The 18,570-nt window shown below is 44.0% G+C and overlaps 1 protein-coding gene across 10 annotated transcripts in view; it reads left to right on the top strand.

Annotated features, from left to right (window-relative positions):
• Positions 1–18,570, top strand: part of LOC129850733 (rap1 GTPase-activating protein 1-like) — a 134,199-nt gene that overhangs the window by 70,307 nt on the left and 45,322 nt on the right. For 7 of the 10 annotated variants that reach the window (XM_055917033.1, XM_055917038.1, XM_055917000.1 and 4 more), the window contains one exon: positions 1,828–1,863. Coding sequence is in view for 5 of the 10 variants with exons in the window: in XM_055917000.1 (XP_055772975.1) it covers positions 1,828–1,863 (36 nt within the window). In the remaining 5 variants the exon portion in view is untranslated. Of the gene's footprint in view, positions 1–1,827; positions 1,864–18,106; positions 18,444–18,570 lie in introns of those variants that run through there. The other 3 variants (XM_055917023.1, XM_055917020.1, XM_055917041.1) reach the window with 3 other exon arrangements.

Here is an 18,570-nt window from a genome sequence, read left to right as displayed (position 1 = left end):
TATGCCCAGCAGATTGTATGACTTCACTAAAAAAAGCATATTCAATCTGATGTGCCATCCTATATTAACCTAGAATACCTGCTGTGTTCTAAAGAGTAATCTCCTGTTGATGGGTTGTGTGAAGGGTACCTGTACCTTTTATTTAATTTCTTTCTCTCTCTCTCTGATACTTTCTGATGGGTGGCTTTCGTTTGAGTTTGATTTGCTATGAATGACAGACATTTGTTTGATTGGCTTAGGATTCAGGGTGGCAGGGATAAATGGTGATTAGCAGTTGATTGATTGACCGTATTCAGCATTTATTCAGCATTTACTCCATGCGGCTCCTGTGATTGATCCAGGCAGAGCATTTGCCCTGTTTGATTTGTATGCAGCATGGTAAATGTAGTCAGAATTTGAACCGCTATCTCTCTCTGTGCAAACACCACAAACAAATCCATGGAAAATGGCAAAGAGAATAAAATGGGCTGTTGCTCTCTCTATCTCATCCATAGAGATCCTATTAAATTACTAGAGGGGCTATGTCATATACCCTCAAAGTTCCAGAATGGGTTGGTGATAGCCATTGTGGCCAGGGAGAAATCCAAACTAGTCTAATTGGAATGAATGGCCGTAGAGACAAAATCCTGATTTTACTTATGCAGGAAAATAAAAAGTATGTGATATATCAGAAATTGTGTAATATAATTATTGTCAACCTAAAATATTGTCATATCATTATAAATACAGTTTATACACATTTTCTGTATGAATAGCCTCTAAAATATATGTAAACAGACCAGAAATGTAAAAAACATATATTGGAAGCTAGGCATACATGTCTCAATGTTTTCTTGGAAAGATGTGAGTGCTATTATATAATACAATATCAGTACTTGTTGCATTTAAAACTTGTCTAAGTCCTATCATCAATTGATTTCAGCCAGTGTATGGCTGTGGATTGACTGCATTTTCTGTTGTCATATTGCCATTTAATTTGAATAATTCCTCTAAAACTTTCTGGCTAGCTAGCTAACAAACATACAGTGCAGATTAATTCTTCAAATTCATTGATTTACAGAATATCTTATCACAGCACTGGCAAACCATGGTTGATCCACCGCTTGGCCTAAATGGCTGATCTTTATCCCATCATAAGAAGGTTCATGTCCATTCTAGTATTCTAATTTCTAATTCTATGATTCTCGTCATCCTATCCGCTGTGGCTTTTCTCATATCTTGGGTGCTACAATGGGCTCTGACTGTCTGACTGGCACCTCAGCCAGACTGCCTACTCACCTAGGAGATGGTGCCAGCCTCAACCTGATAGTGTGCCCATCGGCTGGTTGTCAGGCAGAGGGAGATTCAATTATTGACCAAGTAATCTGGTGGCATGGGTTCATGGAGGTTGATGCTGTTTTAAATACAGACTATGGTTAAATTCTCTTTCTAAATGATGATTTTTACAGGCATGCGAATGTCGTAGATATTATTTTCAGCCAAATTAGTCCTCAGCCAAAATCCGTGATGCTTTCACCTTTTTAGATGAAACTCTGTTTACATTTTAGTCATTTAGCAGATGCTCTTATCCAGAGTGTAGTAGTGAGCATATATCTTCATACTGGTCCCCCATGGGAATGGAACCCACAACCCTGGCATTGCAAGCACCACACTCTACCAACTGAGTCAGTCAGTTGGTAGTCATTTGGTTATGGCATTGTTCTAGACTCTTCTTTAGTCTGATATGACCTGACACTCAGTGGAACCCATTGATTAAACCAGACCAGTGAAGATGGTGGGAGACAAGAAGTCTGATCTGATATCTCTCTTTGTTCTTTCTCTTTCTAGTGTCGACAAGACCTTCTCCAGGACCAGAAGTCTATGGTGAGTTCATGTTGTGTGGGATAACCTAATGTCATGCATAGGTGGCTCTAGATCACTCTTAAAAGTACTGCATATTAATTTAAGAGGTTTCTAAGATAGGCCTCCTCATACAGTAGCTTTCTTTATCCAGCTAAGCTGTCCACCCCTGGTTAAGTACTGATTCCAGTCATAATAACAGGGCATGAAACATCACATGGATGTCAGCCAATGTCTTTATTTACTGTGTATGTTGTACCACATATGTCTATGCTCAATGTGCCATACTGCTGGTGTAGCCACGATTGGGTTTCCTTCAGTAAACTGCTACATCAGGCAGTAACATATATGGGCACTGAGGAAGCCTAATGTCATGGCTGTGGATCAGGCCATCTGGTAACATAATTAATATTGAGGAGGGCAATGTAATATTCCATCCTTGGCAGCATGAGAGAAAGATGTGTTCCCTGTAAATACAGGCAAGGTAACAGATGGAGAGGGTGCTAGAGAAATGGAGCGTTTGGAAAGAAGGCCTGCACTTATCAGACATCTTTCATTTTGCCAGAGTGGCGTAGGGCGGGCAAGGAGCTGTGTGTGTGTCTCACACATGTCCCTTTCACAGGTACAAACAGACACACTCACAACCCAGTCTGATTACAGATACATTCTTCTTTTACCACTGCCACAGGGTGAAACATGAGTGATTTAACATAGTACTAGAGCGTAGTAAGAGATTGAATCACCATTGTCTCACCGGACCCTAATGTATGTAGGCCACTCTACCGCTGTCTGTACAGTTTTTGGCCAAGCAGTGTTTAAGCATGAAATAGATTACCTTTGACACAGCACATTATATAATCTGAAATGTAATATATTCGTGTAAAGCAATCTTATAACAGCTTTGGAAAGGGCTTATAATATGCAGAAAAGAGAGAGGGAGAGGGGTGAAGATGGGGGGGATGTGAACAGGGCCAATAGAGGTGCAGGATGGTTTTGAAAGACCATCAGAGGGTAACGTTGGGACCGTATTGCTGCTGAATTTAATTAAGAGGGGATGTGGGGGATCATTCTGCACTCTGTTCCAAACAGGTCTGTAGCGCATGCTAATGTAGCGGGACACCAAAGGAAGGGAATGCCTTCTAGCCACTGAACAGTGCTGCTCTGAACAGTGCTGCTCTGAACAGTGCTGCTCTGAACAGTGCTCTCGCTGCACTCAGTAAGTCATTATGTTGGATTATATCGGCCTCTACCTGCAGGCAGATAAGAAACCCATAGTCATGAAAAGCCTTTTTTGGGTTTGTATGTGAGAAAGTTGTATTTTTGAGAAATAAGACAAACATTCTTCTGTATTTATTAAATGCATTCATTACTGCTATAAATCATTTAGGAAGACTGGCCATGTATGACTTACTAAGAAGTCATAGGAAGGATGTCCCAGACTGACTCCATCTCCATTATAAAGGACTGAAAGTTGTCACTGAATAAGAATAGCAGCTTGATAATCAGATTTACCAGAGCAGGTTTAAATCAGACACAGTATGCTATCGCATCCCTCTTAAATCCATCAGAGCCTCAGTCATCCTTTCTCTCAGCAGCCGGCAGGTAGGTGTGTGTGTGTGTGTGTGTGTGTGTGTGTGTGTGTGTGTGTGTGTGTGTGTGTGTGTGTGTGTGTGTGTGTGTGAGTGTGAGTGTGAGTGTGAGTGTGTGTGTGTGTGTCGTTTTTCTTCTCATGGTTAGCAGTGATAATGGTAACTTGACACACACTACATAGTAAACTCCGTCCATGTAGGTTGTGTTGTTTTTTATCCCTCAGCGTATGTCTGCCAAGTGCCCTCTAGTGGTTAATGATCAATCATGACCATCTCAGAAACATAATGTTCTTCAATATTCTTCAATGTTCTTCTTGCAGTGAAATAGTTGTAAACTTCATTACTCTTGATTATGGCACCGCTTACCCTCTAAATCTTCTTCACTGCCATGCTGAATATATAACCATATAGACTCTTCTGAATTACATTTTTTTGTGTTAGTCTTAACTTTGCTTTTGGAAATAACACTTCCCCAAGGACATAACTCAGCTATAAACCATGGTAAAGTACTCAGTTTGTGTGTGTATAACAGTTTGATTGTGTGAGTGTTAGAGAGTGTTCATGGGTGGTGTGAGTATGTGTGTGTGAGTATGCATGCATGCATGCGTGTGTGTGTGCGAGTCAGTGAACCTCATGGGGATCTCCTCTGACTGCTGCCGACGCCCTGTTCCCGTTCAGGCCCCAGAGCGCTGTGTCATGAAGTCATAAAGTGATGGTGAGTGATGAGGAGGGGGAGCTGAAGTAGAACCTCATTACCAGGATGTCTTACTCCTGAGCTCTGTAATGGCTGCCATCCGCCCAAATGCAAGAATGCAGGCAGCAGCAGGTATTTAGGGGAAAGCTGAACCCAGCCCCAGAAAGAACAATTGTGGATCTGGGCACCAGTGTCAGTGTGTCTTACCTGTCAAACTGGTCCCTGTAGTCCTCTTGGCATCTCTAATGACACAGAAAGAAGGTGAGGGCGGAACTCACTTATTCAATTGCTACTGGGAGTGCTTAAGATGCTGATTACTTGAGTGTTTCGGATTATACATCGGAATGGGGTCTGGTTATTTTGGGGGTACTGTAAGTCACTGAGCATGTACTCTTAGGCCTCATGAGGACAGTAGAGAAAGCTGAGTATTCACTGAGCATTCCGTTTGAGTGGTGACTCAGACGGAGTGGTGTCTAGGCTAGTTAGATAAAAACCCATTTGATTGTATGACCTCCATTACCATGAGGTGACCCTGGTGGAGGTTGTAGAAAAGACAGACCTTTGACGCAACAAGGAACAAAATGTGTTGAGCAGAAGTCTTTACACTTCTTGTCTAAGCACCTGTTCTGTTTAAAGCATGCTAGACAGCAGGCAGCTGGAGGGGGAGGCACACACACACATTCGCCCCTTTTGATAATCGCACCAATCGTGCCCTGTTCAACTGGTGTGCCAATCCCATCCCCACAATACCAGACAGCTGCAGGTTTTAAATAAATATGACCAACTTGATATCCCCAATGGGCCCTGTTATAGTTATATAGGCTACTGTAGATACCATAGGGAGAAACTCCCCAATCACCAGCACCCACATTACTAGTCAAGGATCATTTGTCTCCACCAGACCACTTACCTTTAAATCATCATCTACATACATCATCTTAACTTAGGAGGATTATGTGTTGAAGACTGACATAGGGAGGGAGCGGTCTAAAGCGATGTGACCTTTCCCTTCCCATTCTTTTTAATGACTCGATGCCAATTCATCACATTCCCTCTCCAGTTTCCCCTCATATCTGATGACATGATAATGCATGGGGCTGTGAATAGCATCTAATCATGCAGGTTAATGCTTCTCAGTAACACCACATATCACTAACAAATGCCTCCCTTGAGCGTCTATTTGAGTGGATTGAAGAGGAAACTCTTTCGCGCCTCAGTGTGTCCTGTCCTCTTCACCCCATCCCTCCATCACTCCCTTCCATCCACCCCCTCTCCCGTCACTCCCGCCGTAGAGGCTTGCTGATTTGCGGCATCTAGCTTTCTGCATTTGCATTTGGGAGTGCATTCACTAAGCTGTGATCTAGTTAATCTGTCAAGAGGGCCTCCACCCAGGGTCCATATATTCATGCTATTAATCAATAAGATGAAACTCATTGAGGGAGTAATGTCCCTTGCAGTCAGTTGTGAGCCTTCCCTATAGTCTGGGGGTAATTCTCATCTAATCAAGGGTCGTTAGAATTGGTTTAGTATGAGCACAGAGGATTGGCCAGAGTAGCAGCTGCCAGGTGAATTCAAGCGTGTAGGCTACCTCAGTTAATGATACAAGGAGAATGTCAAGGATCTGGTCTGGTTTGTCAAGAATCTGGCGTCGATAGAGAGGGCAGTCGAGCTTCTAGCCCCTAAGCAACTTTACAGTATTTCGTTTTTTTATGCATTATTTCTTACATTATTAGGCCAGAAATGTTTTTGTGTTATTACATTCAGCCGGGAAGAACTTTGGATATCAGAGGGGCGGTAACTCATCAGCATTACCAGCATTACGACCAGGAATACGACTTTCCTGAATCGGATCCTTTGTTCCTACCCCCCAGGACAATTGAACTGATTCCAGAGGCTGACCCAAAACATCGCCGGCGGAGAAGAGGTTCTCAGAGTGGACTTCTAGTCCGACTCGGGAGGCGCACACACCACCCACCACTTCCGAGTATATTACTCGCTAATTTTCAGTCTCTGGATAATAAAGTTGAAGAGCTGAGGGTGAGAATTTCCTTCCAGAGAGACATCAGGGATTGTAACATACTCTGTTTCACGGAAACATGGCTCTCTTGGGATATACTGTCTGAGTCCATACAGCCAGTTGGGTTCTCAGTTCATCACGCAGACAGGAACAAATATCTCTCCGGGAAGAAGAAGGCCCGGGGGTGTATGTTTCATGATTAACTACTCATAGTGTTATTGTGATAATATACAGGAACTCAAGTCAATTTTTGTTCACCCGACCTAGAATACCTCACAATCAAATGCCAACCGTATTATCTCCCAAGAGAATTATCTTCGGTTATAGTCACAGCCTTGTATATTCCCCCTCAAGCCAATATCACGATGGCCCTCAAAGAACTTTATGCAAACTTTATGCAGACTTTATGCAAACTGGAAATGAACATATCCTAAGGCCACATTTATTGTAGCTGGGGATTTTAAGAAAGCAAATTTGAGGAAAATGCTACCAAAGTGTAACGGCAGCCTTCCCTCTCTTCACGAGAAGAGAGGGTGTAACAGGGATCGGACCAAGACGCAGCGTAGTTTGTGCTCAACATATTTAATTAAGACAAAAAAACGTGAACACTTACAAATACAAAATAACAAATGTGGCAAACCGATACAGCCCTATCTGGTGCAGAGAAAACACAGAGACAGGAAACAACCACCCACAAAATTCCAACACAAAACAAGCCACCTATATATGATTCCCAATCAGGGACAACGATTGACAGCTGCCTCTGATTGAGAACCATATTAGGCCGAACACAGAAACAGACAAACTAGACACACAACATAGAATGCCCACCCTCACGTCCTGACCAACACTAAAACAAGCAAAACACATAAGAACTATGGTCAGGACGTGACACAAAGTCCTATCAACATATTGCCTGCAGTACTCGCGCTGCTACAGTAAAACACTCGACCACTGCGACTCCAACTTGTGGGATGCCTACAAGGCCCTCCCCCGCCCTCCCTTCGGCAAATCTGATCACGACTCCATTTTGCTCCTCCCTTCCTATTGGCAGAAACTCAAACAGTAAGTACCTGTGCTAAGAACTATTCAACGCTGGTCTGACCAATCGGAATCCACACTTCAATATTGTTTTGATCACTCGGACTGGGATAGTCTCCGAGAATAACATTGACGAATATACTGATACGGTGACTGAGTTTATCAGGAAGTGTATAGTAGATGTTGTACCCACTGTGACTATTAAAACCTACCCTAACCAGAAACCGTGGATATTTGGCAGTGTTCACGCAAAACTGAAAGCGCAAACCATCGCATTTAACCATGGCAAGGTGACTGGCCTGCTTCCAAGGACTATGGACTCTCTTTCTCCATAGCCGACGTGAGTAAGACATTTAAGCGTGTTAACCCTAGCAAGGGTGCCGGCCCAGACGGCATCCCTATCCGCGTCCTCAGAGCAGCTGGCTGGTATGTTTACGGACATTTTCAATCTCTCCCTATCCCAGTCTGCAGTCCCCACACACTTCAAGATGGCCACAATTGTTCCTGTACACAAGAAAGCAAAGGTAACTGAGCTAAATGACTATCGCCCCGTAGCACTCACCTCTGTCATCATGAAGTGCTTTGAGAGACTAGTCAAGGATCATATCACCTGTACCCTACCTAACAACCAGACCCACTTCAATTTGCTTACCGCCCAATAGATCCATAGACGATGCAATTGCCATCTCACTGCACACTGCCCTATCCCATCTGGACAAGAGGAATATACCTATGTAAGAATGCTGTTCATGGACTATATCTCAGCATTCAATACCATAGTACCCTCCAAGCACATCATTAAGCTTGAGTCCCTGGGTCTGAACCCCGCCCTGTGCAATTGGGTCCTGGACTTCCTGACGGGCCGCCTCCAGGTGGTGAAGGTAGGAAACAACACCTCCACTTCACTAATCCTTAATACTGGGGCCCCACAAAGGTGCATGCTCAGCCCCCTCTTGTACTCGCTGTTCACCCATGACTGCGTGGCCACACACGCCTCCAACTCAATCAAGTTTGCAGACGACACAACAGTACTAGACTTGATTACCAACAATGACGAGACAGCCTACAAGAAGGAGGCTCTGGGAGTGTTGTGCCAAGAAAATAACATCTCACTCAGCATCAACAAAAAGGAGATGATCGTGGACTTCAGGAAACAGCAGAGGGAGCACCCCCCTATCCACATTGACGGAACCGCAGTCGAGAAGGTGGAATGCTTCAAGTTCCTCGGCGTACACATCACTGACAAGCTGAAATGGTCCACCCTCAGGAGGCTAAAGAAATTTGGCTTGGCACCTAAAACCCTCACAAACTTTTACAGCACAATTGAGAGCATCCTGTCGGGCTGTATGACCGCCTGGTATGGCAACTCCATCACCCGCAAACGCAGGGCTCTTCAGAGGGTGGTGCGTTCTGCCCAACACATCACCTGGGACAAACTATCTGGCCTCCAGGACACCTACAGCACCCAATGTCACAGGAAGGCCAAAAAGATCATCAAGGACAATGCTGCATCAAATGTACATGATCTTAGTGGCATTGGCAAACACAATGTAATTCATTTAATTTATGTACCCCAAATTGCACCGAATACATCTGTATATCCTTCAGCCATTGTAAGCAGTAATCATGAGCCTTTAAACCAGAGTTACACTGTTAGCACTGAGGCGGTGTGCAATAGTAGGAAGACCACATTATGCTGCTCACCCTGCCCTATCAGCTCCAATCTAATTAACATGAGTAAGTCTACCTCTGATAAGCTTCCCAGTGAAGCATTAAAAACAATCAAGCAACCCAGACAAGTGCAAAAAATTGCCCATATTATTAAATGTAGCCTAAGAAACAAGGTCCATGAAGTCAATAACTTGCTTGTAACAGATGACATTCATATTCTGACTATCTCTGAAACTCACTTAGATAATACAGTGGTAGCAATACAAGGTTATAACATCTACCGAAAAGACAGAAATGCCAACGGAGGCGGTGTTGTGATCTTTATTCAGAACCACATTCCTGTAAAGCTTAGAGACGATCTAATGTTAAATAATGTTGAAGTATTATGGCTACAGGTTCATCTGTCTCACCTAAAGCCCATTCTGGTGGGAAGCTGCTATAGACCACCAAGTGCTAACAGTCAGTATCTGGATAATATGTGTGAAATGCTTGCTATATCACGTTCGTCGTATACATAATGAGCGGACCAAGGCGCAGTGTGAGTAGAGTTCCACATATTTATTCAAGTGAACCTTCAAAAAAACAACAAAGAATAAATGAACGTGCAGTTCGTAGCGCACATAGCACTAAACCAAAACAAAACAATATCCCACCACGCAGGTGGGAAAGGGCCACACTAAGAACCCCAAGGGCTCTCTATGGTCAGGGCGTGACATGCTAATTTATGTGATACCAACAGAGAAGTATATTTTCTGGGTGATTTAAATATTGACTGGCTATCATCAAGCTGCCCACTCAGGAAAAAACTTCAAACTGTAACCAGTGCCTGCAACCTGGATCAGGTTGTCAGTCAACCTACCAGGGTAGTTACAAACAGCCCAGGAATTAAACCATCAACATGTATTGATCACATTTTTACTCTATTTTACTCTTACTATATTTGCTTTAAAGCAGTATCCAAATCAATAGGATGTAGTGATCACAATATAATAGCAATATCTAGGAAAACCAAAGTACCAAAGGCTGGGCCTAATATAGTGTATAAGAGGTCAAACAATAAGTTTTGTAGTGATTCATATGTTGATGATGTAAAGAATATTTACTGGTCTGTGGTGTGTAATGCAGAGCAACCAGACGCTGCACTTGACGCATTTATGAAACTACTTATTCCAGTTACTAATAAGCACGCAGCCATTAAGAAAATGACTGTAAAAACTGTTAACCTCACTAGGGTATGTGGGACGCTACCTCGTCAACAGCCAGTGAAACTGCAGGGCGCCAAATTCAAAACAACAGAAATCCCATAATTAAAATTCATCAAACATACAAGTATTTTACACCATTTTAAAGATACACTTGTTGTAAATCCAGCCACAGTGTCCGATTTCAGATAGGCTTTACGACGAAAGAACACCATGCGATTATGTTAGGTCAGAGCCAAGTCACAGAAAAACAGCCATTTTTCCAGCCAAAGAGAGGAGTCACAAATAGAAGAAATAGAGATAAAATGAATCACTAACCTTTGATGATCTTCATCAGATGACACTCATATGACTTCATGTTACTCGATACATGTATGTTTTGTTCGGTAAAGTTCATATTTATATCCAAAAATCGGAGTTTACATTGGCGCGTTATGTTCAGTAGTTCCAAAACATCCGGTGATATTGCAGAGAGCCACATCAATTTACAGAAATACTCATAATAAACATTGCTAAAAGATACAACTGTTATGCATGGAATTTTAGATCCACTTCTCCTTATCTCCTTAATGCAACCGCTGTGTCAGATTTCAAAAACCTTTACGGAAAAAGCACACCATGCTATAATCTGAGTACAGCGCTCAGAGGCCAACACAACCCAAACATATATCTGCCATGTTGTGTAGTCAACAGAAGTCAGAAATAGCATTATAAATATTCACTTACCTTTGATGATCTTCATCAGAATGCACTCCCCAGGAATCCCAGTTCCGAAATAAATGTTTGTTTTGTTCGATAATGTCCATAATTTATTTTCAAATACCTCCTTTTTGTTCGCGCGTTTAGCCCAGTAATCAAAATTCATGAGGCGCGATCACTAGGTGCAGATGAAAAGTCAAAAAGTTCCATTACAGTCCGTAGAAACATGTCAAACGATGTATAGAATCAATCTTTAGGATGTTTTTAACATAAATCTTTAATAATGTTCCAACCGGAGAATTCATTTGTCTGTAGAATTGCAATGGAACGCAAGCTAAATATCACGTGAACGCACATGGCTCTCTGGCAGACCTCTGACTTAATCCCCTCTCATTCACCCCCACTTCACAGTAGAAGCCTCAAATAAGGTTCTAAAGACTGTTGACATCTAGTGGAAGCCTTAGGAAGTGTGACCCCATAGACACTGTGTATTCGATAGGCAAAGAGTTGAAAAACTACAAAACTCAGATTTCCCACTTCCTGGTTGGATTTCTTCTCAGGTTTTTGCCTGCCGTATGAGTTATGTTATACTCACAGACATCATTCAACAGTTTTAGAAACTTCAGAGTGTTTTCTATCCAAATATAGTAATTATATGCATATTCTAGCTTTTATGGCTGAGTAGCAGGCAGTTTAATTTGGGCACGCTTTTCATCCAAAATTGCCAATGCTGCCCCCTACCCTAGTGAAGTTAAATCCCCTTGGATTGATGAGGAATAAAAAATTGTATGGTTGAGAGGGATGAGGCAAAAGGTATGGCAATTAAGTCTGGCAGCCCAACTGATTGGTAAACCTACTGCAATTTAAGAAGACGAATTGATCAGATATGAAAATATCTGAAAGGTTATATTAGGAAATTATAACTTTGTAATCTGAATATTTTGCTTGGTGCCCCGACTTCCTAGTTAATTACAGTTACATGATTATTCAGTTTAATCGCGTAATACTAATTACAGGAATCTTTGATAAAAACTAAGTCTTCAATTTAATGATAGTAAAGACACGACACCACACTCTGAGGGCCCTCACCTCCTCCCTGTAGGCCGTCTCGTCGTTGTTGGTAATCAGGCCTACCACTGTAGTTTCGTCTGCAAACATGATGATTGAGTTGGAGGTGTGCATGGCCACGGAGTCATGGGTGAACTGCGACTATAGGAGAGGGCTGAGAATGCACCCTTGTGGGGCCCCAGTGTTGAGGATCAGGGGGGTGGAGATGTTGTTTCCTTCCCTCACCACCTGGGATCGGCCCGTCAGAAAGTCCAGGTCCCAGTTGCACAGAACGGGGTTCAGACCCAGGGTCTCGAGCTTAATGACGAGTTTGGAGGATACTAATGGTGTTAAATGCTGAGCTGTAATCGCTGAACAGCATTCTTACATAGGTATTCCTCTTGTCCAGATGGGTTATGGCCGTATGCAATGTGATTGCGATTGCGTCGTCTGTGGACCTATTGGGGCGGTAAGCAAATTGGAGTGGGTCTAGGGTGTGAGGTAGGGTGGAGGTGATATGATCCTTGACTAGTCTCTCAAAGCACTTCGTGATGATTGAAGTGAGTGCTACAGGGCGATAGTCGTTTAGCTCAGTTACCTTAGCTTTCCTGGGAACAGGAACAATGGTGGCCCTCTTGAAGCATGTGGGAACAGCAGACTGGGATAGGGATTGATTGAATATGTCTGTAAACACACCAGCCAGCTGGTCTGCTCATGCTCTGAGGGCGCGGCTAGGGATGCCGTCTGGGCCGGCAGCCTTGCGGGGGTTAACACGTTTAAATGTTTTACTCACGTTGGCTGCGGTGAAGGAGAGCAGGTTTAGGTTGCGGGCCGTGTCAGTGGAAATGTCTTGTCCTCAAAGCGAGCAAAAAAGTTGTTAGTTTGTCTGGGAGCAAGACGTCGGTGTCCGCAATGGGGCTGGTTTTCTTTTTGTAATCTGTGATTGACTGTAGACCCTGCCACAGACGCCTCGTGTCTAAAACGTTGAATTGCGACTCTAATTTGTCTCAATGCTGACACTTAGCTTGTTTGATTGCCTTGCGGAGGAAATAGCTACACTGATTGTATTCGGTCATGCTTCCGGTCGCCTTGCCATGATTAAAAGCAGTGGTTCGCACTTTCAGTTTTGCGCGAATGCTGCCATCAATCCACGGTTTCTGGTTGGGGAAGGTTTTAATAGTTTCCAGTTTACAAAGAGTCCAATGAAGTTCTTTCAGGGCCGTTGAGGTGTCTGCTTGGGGGGGAAATACACGGCTGTGATTATAATCGAAGAGAATTCTCTTTGTAGATAATGCGGTTGGCATTTGATTGTAAGGAATTCTAGGTCAGGTGAACAAAATTACTTGAGTTCCTGTATGTTGTTATGATCACACCACGACTCGTTAATCAGAAGGCATCTCTTACCAGAGAGATGTTTGTTTCTGTCGGCGCGATGCGTGAAGAAACCGGGTGGCTGTACCGACTCTGATAACGTATCCCGAGTGAGCCATGTTTCCGTGAAACAGAGAATGTTACAATCTCTGATGTCTCTCTGGAAGGCAACCCTTGTCTCGAATTTTGTCTACCTTATTGTCAAGAGACTGGACATTGGCGAGTAGTATACTTGGGAGCGGTGAGCGATGACCCGAATACCGCTCCGTCTGCCCCTTCTGCGGCGCCGTTGTTTTGGGTCACCTACTGGGATCCTATCCATTGTCCTGGGTGGTGGTATAAACAGAGGATCCGCTTCGGGAAAGTTGTATTCCTAGTTGTAATGTTGGTAAGTTGACGTTGCTATTATATCCAATTGTTCTTCCCGGCTGTATGTAATAAGACTTAATATTTCCTGGGGTAACAGTGTATGAAATAATACATAAAAAAACGAAATACTGCATAGTTTCCTAAAAACGCGAAGCGAGATGACCATCTCTGTTGGCACCATGTTGTTGCAAAACATATTGATGCAGTAGTAGCTAAGATGGGGAGAAGTCTGTCTATAATAAAGCGATGCACTGCCTTCTTAACAACACTATCAACAAGGAAGGTCCTACAGGCCCTAGTTTTGTCGCACCTTGACTACTTTTCAGTCATGTGGTCAAGTGCCACAAAAAAGGACTTAGGAAAATTGCAGTTGGCTCAGAACAGGGCAGCACGGCTGGCCCTTGGGTGTACACAGAGAGCTAATATTAATAATATGCATGTCACTGGCTGAAAGTGGAGGAAAGATTGACTTCATCACTACTTTTATTTATGAGAGGTAGAATGCACCGAGCTGTCTGTCTAAACTACTGGCACACAGCTCAGACACCCATGCATACCCCACAAGACATGCCACAAGAGGTCTCTTCACAGTCCCCTAGTCCAGAACAAACTATGGCAGGCACACAGTACTACATAGAGCCATGACTACATGGAACTCTATTCCACATCAAGTAACTGACGCAAGCAGTAAAATTAGATTTTAAAAAACAGATTAAAAGAACTTATGGAACAGCGGGGACTGTGAAGCAACACAACATTGGCACAGACACATGCATTCACACACACACACACACAAACACACACACACACACACACACACACACACACACACACACACACACACACACACACACACACACACACACACACACACACACACACACACACACACACACACACACACACACACACACACACACACACACACACACGATAACATATGCACTATATATACACATGGATTTAGTACTGTAGATATGTGGTAGTGGTGGAGTAGGGGCCTGAGGGCACACAGTGTGTTGTGAAATCTGTGAATGTATTGTAATGTTTCTAAATTTGTATAAACTGCCTTAATATTGCTGGACCCCACGAAGAGTAGCTGTTGCTTTGGCAGCAGCTAATGGGGATCCATAATAAATACAAATACAAACCACACGAGCCACTGCCTGTTCACCCTGCTATCATCCAGAAGGCGAGGTCAGTACAGATGCATCAAAGCTCGGACCGAGAGACTGAAAAAAGTTTCTATCTCAAGGCCATCAGACTGTTGAATAGCCATCACTAGCACATTAGAGGCCGCTGCCTATATACATAGACTTGAAATCACTGGCCACTTTAATAAATGAAACACTAGTCACTTTAATAATGTGTAGATATTTTGCATTACTCATCTCATATGTATATACTGTATTCTATTCTACTGTATCTGAGTCTATGCCGCTCTGACATTGCTCGTCCATATATTTGTATAGTCTTAATTCCATTCCTTTACTTAGATCTGTGTGTATTGTTGTGAAATTGTTAGATATTACTGCACTAGAAACACAAGCATTTCGCTACACCCTGTAACGATTGTCGTACTCTTCCTCCTCCTCGGACGAGGAGAGGCGAGACGGGTCGGACCAATAAGCAGAGTGATTAGTGTCCATGATTATTTATTATAACGAAACTGAACACGAAACAAATGAACACCATGAAACAATCGCCAAACAGTCCCGTGTGGCACGAATGCAGACACGCGATACAACCACCCACAAAAAACACGTGAAACCCCGGCTGCCTTAGTATGATTCTCAATCAGAGACAAACGATCTACAGCTGCCTCTGACCGAGAATCATACCAGGCCGAACACAAAAACCCCAACATAGAAAAACACACATAGACCAACCCACCCAACTCACGCCCTGACCAACTAAATAAATACAAGAAAAAAAGAAAACAGGTCAGGAAGGTGACACACCCGCAATAACATCTGCTAAACGTGTATGTGACCAAAAAAAATTGATTTGATTGATTTGTTTGAAGCAGTTTGAAGAAAAAAATCACAGTGCTTTGGGGATTGTGTGGCTAGATGCATCAGCATAACAATACCTGGGTGGTTCAGCTACATCTCTAACATTTGTTTTGAACACAATTTCTATATTTCTGCTGCTTTCAACTGGTGGTATAGTCATGGCTAGCTTTGGTTTTTGCTGCTTTTGGAGTTGAATGCACTTCAGTCAGCCACTGATGTCCACCTGGAGCACCTGCTGAGATCACTGGCCATCCTCTTAATGACTGTAATCACCTAATTAGTCACCTTGTCAGCAGAGCAAAAGCCATAGCTGAGCTGGGCTCCCATCGGACCATGACCAGAGCAGAGCAGTACAGTACACTGAAGCACAGGGACAAAGGATGACCTGGGTCGGGCCGGAGCTCATTACGGAGCAGAGGAGCTTACCTCCATCCCCAGTGGTCAGGGTGACTGGCGCTGACACTGGGAATGAACTACGAGACTGCTGCCTGTATTCCATCATCACGTTGGGCTTCATGGGACTGGGGACAGGGGCCATGGCCTTGCCTGTCTGTCTGCCCGGCTGTCGTGTTGTCTCACACCACACTGTTTCCAGCACAGGGCTAACAAAATCAATGGAGTTAGAGTTCCAAACACAATTGAATTATGAGAAGCAGCGGTGGGAAGCAGGGTTGACAGGGTTCTCATTTGCTGTGCGTCCAGCCATGTGTAGTCCTCCTAGTCCCAGCAGACTCAGAGGGAACGATGAATCCCACAGACCAGACAGGGGTTACTTACTGACTCCTTCAGTCACACTCAGTGAGGAGGCCATTGCCCATCTCCTTACCTCTCTCTGTCACACACACTCAATATAGTATCTGTGCCTCCTCCCACATAGGGATTGTTAGTCTCTCAGCATGGAGTGAAGTATGTGCAGTATGACAGTGTGTAAATGTGAAATGTAGCCTAGCTGGCTCCACAGATGACTGCAGGGGCTGAAAAGACAGTGGGAGAGGGAGTGAATGGGGAGGGAGTGAATTGGGAGGGAGTGAACGGGAGAGAGAGAGAGAGGGAGTGAGTGAGTGAATGAATGGGGAGGAAGTGAATGGGGGAGAGAGAGTGAGAGAGATTAAACTCCAGGCAAACGGGGTATTATACATCCCTTTAATTAGTATTAGCACAGGCCAAAGAGCATTATTTTTCTAAATATTACTCAAATACATTGATCTTTGTCTGGGCTGACAATGAGAGTGATTTAGGATATTGACTCCCCATGACCTGGTTTGACTCCCTCATTCTCACTCTGTTTGGGAACAATGATACCCTGTTCATCCTATTGTCAGCCTTGCCAATTGGAGAGGCCCAGATTGAGATATATGTCTAGCCTCACATGCCACGCACCTCATCAGACCCTTCCAGGCTGCCTGGGTCTCGGTCTGGTTGTCGTCTCCTGAGGGGAAAGTTTATCGCAGGTAAAATGATCTTCCCTGTGTGAGTTCCAAAGTAGTTCACCTGGGAGATAGACAGGGGGAAACTACTGGCTGTGAAAAACTAAGCCAAAATGGTTTTGTGTGTCTATTGAGACTGGTGTGGAACCACACCCAAACAATGGGCTTTAGGGAGCTCTGGGCAGGCCTGTAAGACTAAACTCTGAGCTGGGTGTGGACCACAGGACTAAGTCTTCCTCCCGTCAATGGCCTTTGGTTTCCTCACCAATGGGAATCCACCCTGGTCCTTTGTCTAGCTGAGCCTGGGCGGTCCAGGTAAGTCCAGGTGGAACCCTCTTCCAGTGTAGAGCTGCAGCAGGCAGCAGCCAGAGAACATGCCTCAGAGCAGGAGGACAGGAGCAGGTAGCATGGGCCTTGGAACCAGGAGAGGGAGCTTCTCTGACACAATCCTCCATAAGGTGCAGCATATCTGGTAAGTACTCATAGGGGAGGTGGAAAGAGACTGAAGTCTGGCTCAGTGGGGAATGAGATAGACTTCTGGTCCTGGTAGACATCATTTGAAGATTATTTTATTTACAGATGCATTTGACTGTGTTTTATTTGAATTGTACTCTATGAAAGACAGAATCTCAGCAGAATCATTGGTTAATAGCTGACTTTGTCTTCTTGCCTCTTATGCTATTTTAATCTCCATATGTGAATCCACCATTTATGTTTGAGATTAGATATTTTTTTGCGCTTTTCAGCTGTCCGCTACAGAGTCAAATGGAGCATGTGCTGGATGGGATAATTATTGTCAGAGGGATGAGGTAGATAATGGGGACTGAGTGATTTGATATCTTGTATGGTAGATACTGTCCTTCTTAGCACTTCGCATCATGAATCTCACTAATGTCCATACACCCACTGCACTCTGCTCACTCATGTCCATGTGGTGTGTGTGTGTGTGTGTGTGTGTGTGTGTGTGTGTGTGTGTGTGTGTGTGTGTGTGTGTGTGTGTGTGTGTGTGTGTGTGTGTGTGTGTGTGTGTACATGTGAGAGAAGGAGAGAGCGGGGGAGGGAGGGGGAGAGAGAGTAATGAGGAAGGGAGGGGGAGAGAGGGGAGCTTTCCACAGCATCATCTGACAGGAGAGGCTGAGATCTAACAGTAGGTGTTAGAGCGCTAACACTGAATCAGACAGAGAAGTAGAGGGAGAGAAGGAAAGAGAGAAAGAGGGGAAGACATTTGGAGGTGAGCGATAGCAAAATACCACTCTGAAGCAATTAAGTAAAATGAGAGGAGAGGCAGAAACTAAGAGCCTGTGAGAGACGGAGACAGCGAGAGGGAGAGAACATAGTTGTATCCAATACTTTCCGGGCTAGGTTCTGCTGCATAGAGCAGTGCTGATCGTCCACTGATCTCTCCATCTCATGCTGGACCTGCCTCTGCACTCCATTTGCTCTGCTCACACTGGTGTCTAGAGTAAGTAACCCTGCTTTCATTGTGCATTAGCTGCTGCGGTTGATTAGATAGCCTGCTATCTGTCTGTGTTCTGTCTGGCTGGACTGGCCGGTTAAGCTCCGGTAACTATCAGTGTGTGTGGGTAGAG

The sequence above is a fragment of the Salvelinus fontinalis genome, chromosome 3, assembly GCF_029448725.1.
Source record: "Salvelinus fontinalis isolate EN_2023a chromosome 3, ASM2944872v1, whole genome shotgun sequence".
NCBI classification, from domain to species: domain Eukaryota; kingdom Metazoa; phylum Chordata; class Actinopteri; order Salmoniformes; family Salmonidae; genus Salvelinus; species Salvelinus fontinalis.
The sequence above is the reverse complement of the archived record's forward strand: the minus strand, read 5'-3'. Positions and strand labels throughout refer to the sequence as shown.